Source organism: Clavelina lepadiformis, chromosome 6 (genome assembly GCF_947623445.1).
Source record: "Clavelina lepadiformis chromosome 6, kaClaLepa1.1, whole genome shotgun sequence".
NCBI lineage: Eukaryota > Metazoa > Chordata > Ascidiacea > Aplousobranchia > Clavelinidae > Clavelina > Clavelina lepadiformis.
The window spans coordinates 801742-812990 of NC_135245.1; the positions used below are offsets into that span (position 1 = coordinate 801742).

Below are 11249 nucleotides of genomic sequence, written 5' to 3' on the forward strand. Positions count from 1 at the left end.
TGATGACGGCCATAAAATCAGTTACGTCATCAAAGGAGAACACGAAAAATGAAACGAAAAAAGTGACGTAAGAAACTCAACGACGTTTGACACGACCGGGCACGAATTAATGAGGAGGGTTTTTTCAAATTGGCAGGTCAAGGTCAATCGCTAATAAATCGACATATCTTAAAATAACTATATTAAGTGGGAACCGATATTCTGTGGCCCCGAACTTGTAATTGTTGAACGTCTAATAACATCAAGCATCACATGCTGTCGTAAACAAAGTTCCATTAACTCATTCCAAAGAACAACTTCAAAATCTAATCTGAAAAGTCAAACAACTATTCAATTTGCTATGCAACTTACTTGCGGTCTTTTGAGTTTTGCTTTGAAGAAATTAGAATAATAAATTAAATATATCCGACTAAGTTTCTTCACAATAACTTCTATTGGCAAACAATGTGAAATGTGACGTCATTAAATGTTAGCAATAACAGGAAGACGAATTTCCCATAATAGGAATGTTTTTAAAAGCTGGTTAACTTCCTTATTCATGGCCTGTTGTGGAATAATGCGCTTTCTCTCGTCCATAGTTTAGAAACACAAAGGTCGTGGGCACCGAAGCGGCGACATAATATTCAGGTTGAGCATAGCTTTTGTTTTAGTCGTTAGGTTTTATTTTGGCATAAATCTTGTTGAATGAAACAATCTGTTGCTGTGAAACAAAGTTGCCAGCAAGGAAAGTAAATTGTGACCGATCTTACTGAAAAATAATAATCACAGCCGGTGCTGGATGAAGCTACAAGCGATCTAAGAAAGTGTTTAGAGCATCGAGTAAAAGAGCACACCGTCTCTAAAACCCAGAGTTGTTGCACATGCGCAGTAATGTGCGTGTATGCGAAGGAAAGCCAGCTTAGAAAAGGATGACTTCCGAAGATGACTTTGATTCATTTGTTTCATTTCATTCACAAGTTGCTAAACGAATTTAAAGTATTTTTGTTTTGTTAAAGCGTCTAATTGGTTGGGATGATACAACGAGTTCAAATCTTTTTGTGGAAAAACAATGAAAAAAAATCAAAATTTTGTTTTTTTGTTCCCTCCCAACTCCAAGACCTTTGCGACAGATCATGTGATCTGTGATGTCTATTGATAAACAACAAATTGTCCCGATTTGTGCAAATTTCATTTGTTTTTGAAATAGTCCGTTCCATGGTGCTGATAAAAAGATACATTCTAACGTTTAAAAATAAATCATGCATTAATAGAAAGAAATTCCCTGAAGCAATTAGTACAAAACAGCTAAATTGTCTGTCTGAAATCCGGAATAAAGCACTTAATAATGAATAGTGAAAGTAACAGGTATAAATTAAAATTAATTTGGATTTTAACAGAAACTAAAGGAAATTTGCACTTTGCTTGGAAAAAATTTGCAAAATTAGCTAATCATTGGGTATGAATAATGATATTTTACAAAATAAACGTTATTTTCAGATTAATTATTGTTTATTTTTCCTTTACAATTCTTCTGGGTCACAAATGGTTAAGTGCTCTAAGGGACCTCTAAGGGTTTTAATTTGGGCATGATGATGGTTGTAGAAGTGAAAACGAAAATGTTGCAAACGACACAATTTTACAAAAAGTTCTTAGATATCAGAGCTGGTAGATGTTTGAATGATTTCACCGCTTCATCATAAAACGCTAACTTTATACCTTGTATGACGTCATAAAATTCATCATAAAATGGGTTTTATAGTTTTTAAAATCTCAGTGTCTTGTGAGCAACAACCTGTCGAGGTGTACGCGCGATGAAGTGTTGTCATAGGCTACCGGTTGAAGTAGACGCCATACTGTTATCATTAGTTCTCTCATAATGTATGCTGCACTGCAAAATTTGACTCCATCGTTAGGTCACAGACGAACTTTGTTCAGTGATAGTCAGCATTTCGAAATTTTTAGCAGATGACCTCGAAGTTCGAGTCTAGAGATTGGTCAATATATTTTCAAGTCTAATTTTGCTGACAACCCTCAACCGGTCAACAAGTTTTTCCATCGGGTGGAAGATTCTAGAACTTTTTTCTTGTTTAGTTTGGTTATTATATGTCGTTGAAACACTGAGAGTTTTAATTAAAAATACAAATTTTCAAATCGTAAATATTACTTTATTTGCAAGTTGTGTGATGCAAGAAATTTGGTTATTAAGCAATAACCCATTTTGAAACAGCGACAATTATGATGCGTCCGCAATTTACCAGCTATGAAAAATATTTTTTGTCGAGATCTGCTAATTGTCTGACTAAGCAATAACAGCTACGTAACAATGGGTGTACAATAATCAACCGGATGTATTCAAAGAAGTGATTTATGAAAAACAGCAAAGCACAATCTTGGCTCTTCGCCAGTCGCGTTCAGAGATTCTAGAAACTGGGATTGCTTTGTCTATAGCGAGACTAAACAATGAGCATATCTCTAAAAATTACTGAGTTTTCAGAAGCGCAAAATACAAGAAAGCAGCTTATGAGAGAGCCACAAAGTTACTTGGGTGGCGGTGTTTGAAGATTTTTCAAGACAAAATGCTTCAAATTAAATGACAAAATCTCTCAAATAAGCTTCGAAGAAGATTGAACAATGCAAAATATTCAACAATGTTAAATATTTCTATTTACCACGGTAGAGAAGAGCGAGACAAATATGTAGAAAAGATTCATGTCCATTATAACAAGTTAACAGGGACAATTTTATTCCAGATTTACATAAGCTTTTAACTCGGTAAAAATTCACCTTTAAAATGAATTACCCGTTATATGACGACAATGGTACCTACGACGTTTACGGGCTCGTTAACTTCAGCCATCCTGGTGAGTTGGGATACGATCTCGGCGAACCGGTCGGCGGCGAAGAGCATAACATAGTTGTTGAAGGTAGAGTAAGAAGCGAAATGTAGTTTCTGAAAACGATTTCAAATTTCTTTTGACACATTTTGACTTCCACTTTCTACAGCCGACGCAAGCAACGTCGACCACGCAACGAACGTATGGAGGGTGACGCTCTCACTCATCATCTGCGTGGTGGGGTTGCTAGGCAACCTGCTCGCCATCTTCCTCATTCTTGTTTTGAAGGAATTTCAGAAGTCGATCACGCATTGGTGAGTTTTCAACAACTATATTCGATAGACTGTCTTGCTAAACAATAGTCATTTTTATCAAATCGCTTTTACTTCATATACGTTTTAAGCCTTTGGGCTTTGCTACTGTTTTTCGTTGCTGCACATTCAATGACGAAAAATAAACGATACAACAATCTATTGCTTCTTCTAGTGATGTAGATTTTCTTCCAGGTACGTCCTCCAGCTGGCGCTCGCCGATTCCATTTTCCTCCTCACGCTCCCATTCAAAGTGAGCGAGGAGCTGAACCACGCTTGGATCTTCCCGGAGTGGATGTGCAAGGCGAAGGAGACGATCCTCTTCTTGAATTACTACGCATCAATCCTATTTCTAATGGTAGATGCATTGTTTGCAATCAATGTTAGCATTGTGACTCAAAACGTTACGATTATGACGTCAAAATTTTAGGTGATGAGCTTGGATCGATACATCGCGGTTTGTCACACTTTTTCGGGAATCTTCCAGAAACTTCGGAGCAAGGAAGCGGCGACAATAATCACGATTGTGACGTGGATCGTGTCATTGTTACTCTGCATTCCTGTCATGATGTTCAGTTTCAAAATTGGAACAAATCCAAATTGTCGATGCTCGTAAGTTGCCATGGAAACCAACTATAAAAAATTTTCAGTTGACAATGTCGTTGTGAATTTCGTCAGCATTACCGGCGCACTAAGCTTAAATAAACTAACGATCTATTTCCTGTTTAAGTTAAACTGCCGTGTAGCTACAGTCACGTGGTTCCTCGCTTAGGTGCTTATTCGGTTACTTATCCCAAACATGAATTCAGTTAGATGCCACGTGGTTACATATTTATTAAGTGAGAATACGTACAGGTTTCGAGTAAGTAACCTGGCAGATGGTAACCCACTACACGCCACTACACGCCACTACACGCCACTACACGCCACTACACGCCACTACACGCCACTTTAAACAAATCTATTTCAACTAGATACGAGTTTCCATCGGTGCAACTGAGCCACATCGAGCAGTGCAGAGCGGAGGGGTTTGAAGACGGCGGCCTTCTCGAGTTGTGTCTCTCATTTGCAGTTAAAAGTTCACAAGAGGTCGGAACGGAGAAATACTGCAAGTGAGATCATGAATCTAACTTTTCATATGTCGGGTTTCGAACCCTGCACTGAGCTTTAACCCTGCATGCAGGACGCCCTTGGACAAGACAGCGCTTGTAGGAGAACTCCTAAACGGGTACGACGAAGTGACACTGTCTAGCACGGAATACGGTAACTACGAGGGAGTTTACAAATTGAAGGATTCCAACGACACTAGCGACGCTATGCTCGGTGGAGCAAATTACGAAATAGATCCGGATGAGGTCATAGACACCAATTGTCATTATTGGGACCGCCCCTTGGGCTGGATAGCTTTCATTGTCTTCAATTTTGTCGTCATGTTCCTTGTGCCTTTGTTTGTAAGTCTCATGATGTTAAACTATTTGTTTTTCCGCGAGAACAGAAAGTGTTGATTCAGGTTGAAGCTTTCCTCTTATTGTTCTTGTTGTGGTTATCACCAAACTCAAACCAGGTGTTGCTGGAAAGTACCAGTTCCCATTTTCTGATGACGTTTCAATAAATCCAGTCATTGTTGATTGTTGTGCTTTCATTAGTAAATAAATTCTGCAATTATGACGTCACTATTGATAGGTGCTGGTGATCTGCTACGGATTGATTCTCCGCCGGATATCCAACCGACCATTCCGCATGACCCGCACCCCGAGCAACACAACCTATATGACGTCACAACCGAGTGGGAAACGTAAATCGAGCGGAAAATCGGACCGGGACCGGACCAGGATGACGGTGATGTGTGCCATATTGGTCGGGACGTTCGTGGTCTGCTGGCTGCCCTTCCACGCCGTCCATCTCGCAAAGATTGCTGGGATTAAAGTCTCTTTAGACAATGTGAGTTATTCTTGTTGAAAATTTTTAAACTGGTATAAAATGTAAGTTTTTTTATCAATAGCCACTTTCTTTTAATCCCAGAAAGACATCTGTACAATCCTTCCGGTAGTTGGCGCCATGCTGGCTTACCTCAACTCGGCCTTGAATCCGTATCTGTACAGTTTCCTCGGCACAAAGTTCTCCAGAAGATGGGAGTAAGTAAAGAGAATTTCAAATTTTTCATTCAGGTCTTGCCAACATCAGATGTTGGTTGATATTATTTTCTTATCACGCGATGTATCGTCGCCTTTAGCCATTTAGGCCTATATGCTGCACCTCATTAAATAAATGTTTTTTATGACATCACTATATCCTGTTGTTCACTTTGTTATGTCACAAACGAAGTAAACAGGTGTTGGTCACGTGATTGCGCAATACCGGGAATTGTTCATGAATACGCAGATATGATCTCGTGGGTCGAATCACCTCTTTGTTACGTATTTACACCACGTAACAAATAAGCTCTTTCCAAGTATAACAAATGATCTTGTGGTTACGTAACAATTTATATTTCGCAGCATGGCGATGAGAAAATCTTTCCGGCGCGGAAGTTCTAGTTCTTCTTCATCAGTTTTCGCAAGAAGCGTCCAGACGAGGAGGAAGAAACCTCACCGCGAGGGAAGCTCGAACAATCCCGCCACCTCCATCACCAGGATCAACAGGTTTCAATCGTTATCAATCTTCGCCTCATATATCTCTAACGTCGCCCTCATTGTTTGTTATTATGACGTAACAGGCACAACGTTTCCGAAATGAATACCCATGTTGTTGAGGGCAAAGGTCAACCAGGTGAAGATTTCGAAATAATTCCAAACAACCTGACTCCACAATCGCCCCATTTTGACGACGCCGACAACTTTAAAGGGGAAAATGACGTTTTTGTTCCTTAATTGTGACGTAATAAAACCTCATTTTTCATGGACAAGCTGACTGAATGCTGTAACTGATCCGACCTAATCTTCCATTTTTTGTTGAATTTGTGCTAATTATGACTCAATTATTGCTCACATTCTGTTCACCCTAGGCCTAGGCCAAAGTCATTAGTTCGTACATATGTCAACCCTTACAACGGTTCATGTAAATAATTTCAATTTATGAATATTTGGTGATCTAAATTTGAAAACAATCGGCACTTGTTCATTCATCGTCATGTATTGTCGGTCAAATCACTTTTGTTTTGGTTTCATCAAAATATCTGTGCCAACATTTCTTCAAAATATATTTCATTGATTGTTTCTTTAAGGGTTAACTAAATGTCAATAAAGTATCAGTTGCCACTTGCCACTTGCCACAGTTCAGCTGTCAGTTTGATTTGACAGTCAATGACCATCTTAGTCGTTTTATCAGAACCTTACAGCCTTGGACTGAATCTTGCTCAGTGTTTGTGACATCATAAAGATGTTAAGATAAATGAAGTATTGCTTCGTTTTGTTTTAAACAACATAAATCTCCATGAATATGACGTCATCATTGCCATGATTATGATGTCATGAAGATTTGATGAAACAAAAACGTTGGAGAATTTCTTTTTTGTCTGCTTCTGTAGAACGCTTCGATCCATCGACAAACACTTGGTGCTTTGTTGTATCTATTGCCAAGCCCAGAAGGGGTCATTCTGCCCAGAAGGGGGTCATTCTGCTTGTGTCCAAGATGGAAAGATTTATGTGGTTGGTTGTGATGAGGTGGAAGTCTATGATGCATCCAACTATGAGTGGAAATTTATCAACGAGTCGTCTCAATATGACTTCAATTCATATTTTCAACATAAAAACATTAAACAATCTACATCAAAAGGCGGTATAACTTGTGTTGGCCTCACTTTTTGTTGTGACATAGTTAAAGCAAAGATATTTAAACCATTCAAATTCAGTTACAATTTTTTCTTGTCCACAATTTCTATTGCTGTGAACGTTTTCTTTTAACTTCAGTTGAGTTTGGAATTTGTTAATTCTCAGAAGATTGTCGGTTAAGATTTTGTTTGTGTCAATAATAATCTGGTGAGACTCCCTTGCGATGCCAAAATCTTTTAACAAATCTTTCTTTAAACCCACTTTCTCAATTTTGCTTTTTTATGCACAAACAAATAAAAATCTGCAGATGAATTCAAGTAAAAATCTTACTTGATGGGTTTTTTACATTATTGCTTGTGTGTGCTGTGATGTGCTGCTGCATTTCATCGTGGGTCTTTATTCCTGCAGTGCTTCTTGAACAAGTAGTAAAATAAACATTCAAGTAAAATTATTTTTATTTCTACTTGGCTTCTATGGACTTGTGGCCGCCTGCGATTCGTGAGATGACGTGTAAGATGACGTGTAAGATGACGTTTGAGATGAGGTATTTAACTCCACGTTAACGTCACGTCATTTCGGAATAGCACTTGCTTAGCAGAATGACCAGCAGATAAAAAGCTGACAAAACTTTTTTGACCAAGTGAACCGAGTAAACTTAATCGACCTGATAATCATGTTGCCTCAATAGACATCACAGTATTTAGACTCTAAACGCAAGAGTTTATAAAGGAAGGTTGTTTACGAAAAAATTATATTAAGCGAGAAAACGAAAACTAGAAGTGTCCAATGGAATGGCATTTGCTGCCACTGTCATTTGTTACATATAAGACGAATTTTTATGTAGTAATATAATTAATGCATTATTTGATCAAATTATATCGATTTTTTTTTTGAAGTTTGTGATCAAATCATTAATTTGTAGTTTTTTGAAACAGTTATCAACACTTGGAAAGACGACTAGTTCTTAGTTGAATACTTTGAGAATGTAATCAAAGCAAGCAATTGGTAGTTTATATAAAACGGCTGCTAACTTTGCAATACTTGCTTCGAAATAACAGGAATACCGGTAAGCTTGTGTTATCTGTGTTTCGAGGCGATTGTTCTTTAGTTCGCTTGAGGCCGATTACGTCTTTTTGTGCCTGGTTGCACGCTTCTGTCTTCACGCGCGGTGTATGCGAGTCATTCTACGTCTTTAGGTCCTGTCAGTATTAGGTCGTTGTTCCAGACTCATTTTTGGCTTCCCGTGTTATTTTTAATGAGAGTGACCAGTCCACGGTAAGTAAGTGACGCCACCCGCTATTAAAGAAAGGTGGCTAAGTTAGAATAAAGTCGATGATTGCTATTTAGGGTTTATTTCAAATTAGATTTTGATTAGGTCCAGGTCACTATGTTATAACGTTTAAGTTAGCTTTAAGCGAGAAACTGTGAAAAATAGCTTCAAACGCACCATTTTTTCCGGTGAATTAGCGACAGTCGTTTCAATACGACATTACTCACCCAACGTAACATTAAAACCAACATTGCGTCGTATGTCTTGAGTTCTCCTTCGTGAGCCCATGAACCTATATTTCTTTTCTTTCGTACTAATGCGTAGAAAAAGCGTTTTTTCCTATTCCACTACCTTTAGCATTTTGAAAAGCTTTTATTGTGAGAAGTGGCTTGTACGGTCCCTCTATATACAGTCAAGGACAATCAAAACGGAGCAATTTATTTTCAGTAGTTAAAGAGCTGGGCACAATAAAGAAAAGCACCTGGGAGTGCGGATGCGGTGTTTCCATAACAGAAATGTTTGCTGTATGATTAGGTCAGAGTCAATCATGGTGATTGATTTGGTATTACCACGCAGTTATATTTGTTAATTCTGACGTCACTATTGATGCAGATGTTGGAGATCTGCTGCAGATTGATTCTTCGCAGATTTTCAAACTGACCTTTTTCACATTACGACGTCACAAACGAGTGGGGTAAGTCGAATCGCGATCTGACGCGAACAGATCTCAGAAAATCAATCTACAGAAACTTCCAGCGATCTTAGAAAGATGGACGCCGTGGAAAGACAACCATCAGCAAACCACAAATGTTCCGACCTGGTTTAGAGTATATTGTCTTCAGAATAGTACGGTAGGTGTCGCTCTTCTGCGTTGTAAGCGTAAGCTTCCATAAAGGTTATTCGCTTGTCTTGCTGCTATTTTCTTTGTTTAGATACAAACGTAAAGATGTTTTCACATAATAGCAAGATATTTAGAGTTATTTCAGGATGTGCAAGTCAACGCGGAAAATCATCCATCACCGAAGAAGACTTTTCATGCAGATGTCTTACGCACGCTCCCATCACTTAAAATGAACTCGCATGAACCGGCACATTTGTTCCGGAATTAAACGCACAACGTGCAGCAAAACTATGCCGAGCTATTTGTCTTAACATTATTGCCATGCTCCAAACTTGCTGCTGGGCGTCAGCATTTATAGCTTAAGAGCGATACTTAGCGGTTTTAATTCTGAAATAGTTTAAGCACAAGAGGTCGTTAAATGTTAAAGAACCTAACGACTAGGCCGACTAGGCCACTAGGGGCTTTGTTTGCTATTAAATTTGAGCACATATTGCAACGTCAAACAAGCACGTGGGAAAAAGATGGATTTATGGCAAGCACTATCGCTTCCTTCTTCTTCGCATAAAATAGACAGGGTCGATGATAAATCATCAGCTCATTAAAAGCGCTACTTAGACTACCAAGTCAACAAAATAACGCTGTTTCACGACTAATGTTTGTTGCCAACATGCTTGCCGACTAACTATAATGATAGAAATATTGACTATAAAATTTTATGACAAACTGCAGTTAGTTATGCCTGGTGCTGTGATAATATTCCTTAATTATTAAGCCATGAACAAATGTTTGTTTTGATAAAACCTGATAAAGCCACCACATGGAGCGCAACAATTTGGCGATGCAGGGAAATATTTTTCACCAGCTAGTCAAAGTTCATTGCTGACGTCACAATATTTGACGTGGAACGTGGGGAAAACGACAGACGTGGTCGCAATTTTTCGACTTCGGTTTTTAGTAATTCGTATATCGGACAGGAGTTCGAGAAATAATTCCAGAATCGAAGATTTTCAAACTGTTTCCTGTTTGCCAATAATTCTCGAAATTTCCCGCCATGCAGCGCGATGATTCGATTCCAGCAGCGGGAGAAGACAAACAAGGACCAGATAAGAAGCAAACAGGGTTTTTGTTTTTCGAGCGATAACTCTTATCATTAATGTGATCGCTTCACCATCTGTCCCATAATCCTGCAATGGCATGGGGCTGGAAGGGCACACCTGAGTTCTAGAACATGACGTAGATTATTTCTTTAAATTTTCAAGTTCAATGCAGGGACATATCACGTGAGCGTCACGCATGACTGAGCAAAGCTTAGCAGAATTTTGTGAGTTCTAGAATTTGTAGAAAGTTAAAATGACGTCACACTAGTTTTCTTTCTTTACGTTTAGCTCACAACGTTTCATGCCGTGTGTAATATCTCCCTGTTGAAAGCAATCATGAAGCAGTGTGAAAGATATTACTCTTATGTTATTGTGAGAAAGTGGTCATTATGAGAGGGTTAGGAATCTCGCTCGGAAAATTAAAATGATTAAAAGTTTTCGATCAAATATTTTCGCTTAATTATAACCCGTGTAATGACCTTTGCAACGCAGTGCATATTATGACGTCGTAGTAGGAGTAAACAGAGTAAAAGGTGACAAAGTTTGAGCAAAAATAACTTGGTTGGTGACATGTCTGGAGTGACCTCATATCTGCTGTTTTTTTTCTGGCAACGCAGCTTGACATAAAAAAATTAATTAAAGAGAAATGATGAAGCAGCGTGTTTATTACGTCATTAAACTGTGGAGTCGACGTTCGTGATGTCATAAAGGTTTGGTGAAACAAAAAATGTTGCAAAGTTGGTTTGTTTGTTTGTTTCCACTCCATTGTTATTCCTGCTTCGCAACAAACAGTCAATTGAAGCAAAATCGTCGCCAGCTTTGTGGGAAAAACGCGCGCGCTTAGAGCAATCGACGTCATAATAGAATGAGTGCAGTCAAGTAAGTTTGGTCGCGAAAGGAGAACTCGGTTGGTTGTTTGAGGCGAGATTTGCTCAAAGTTCATTAAAACTGAAGCCACATTTGCTGAACAATTTCTTTATTGCATTGAAAAGTTAAGGTTGCTAGTAATTGAGTATCGAAGGCAAGTTATGTCGAGCTCGGCAATCTAAACTATTTTTGCCCGGTTTTCAGGCTGGCTAGTCCGGCATATCGAATTGAAAATATCGAAGTGTGTTTTTCCCGTTTCATATTGTACCGTACCATATGC

The 11249-nt window shown here is 38.6% G+C and overlaps 1 protein-coding gene across 1 annotated transcript; it reads left to right on the forward strand.

Moving 5' to 3' along the window:
- Nucleotides 1-2733: 2733 nt before the first annotated feature.
- On the forward strand, nucleotides 2734-6386 carry LOC143462789 (somatostatin receptor type 2-like). The gene is made up of 10 exons (XM_076961071.1): nucleotides 2734-2903; nucleotides 2983-3127; nucleotides 3320-3482; nucleotides 3555-3736; nucleotides 4099-4236; nucleotides 4308-4575; nucleotides 4808-5065; nucleotides 5147-5259; nucleotides 5623-5766; nucleotides 5841-6386. The coding sequence occupies exons 1-10, from the start codon at nucleotides 2771-2773 to the stop codon at nucleotides 5992-5994; spliced, it is 1698 nt and encodes a 565-aa protein (XP_076817186.1). The 5' UTR covers nucleotides 2734-2770; the 3' UTR covers nucleotides 5995-6386.
- Nucleotides 6387-11249: the final 4863 nt, after the last annotated feature.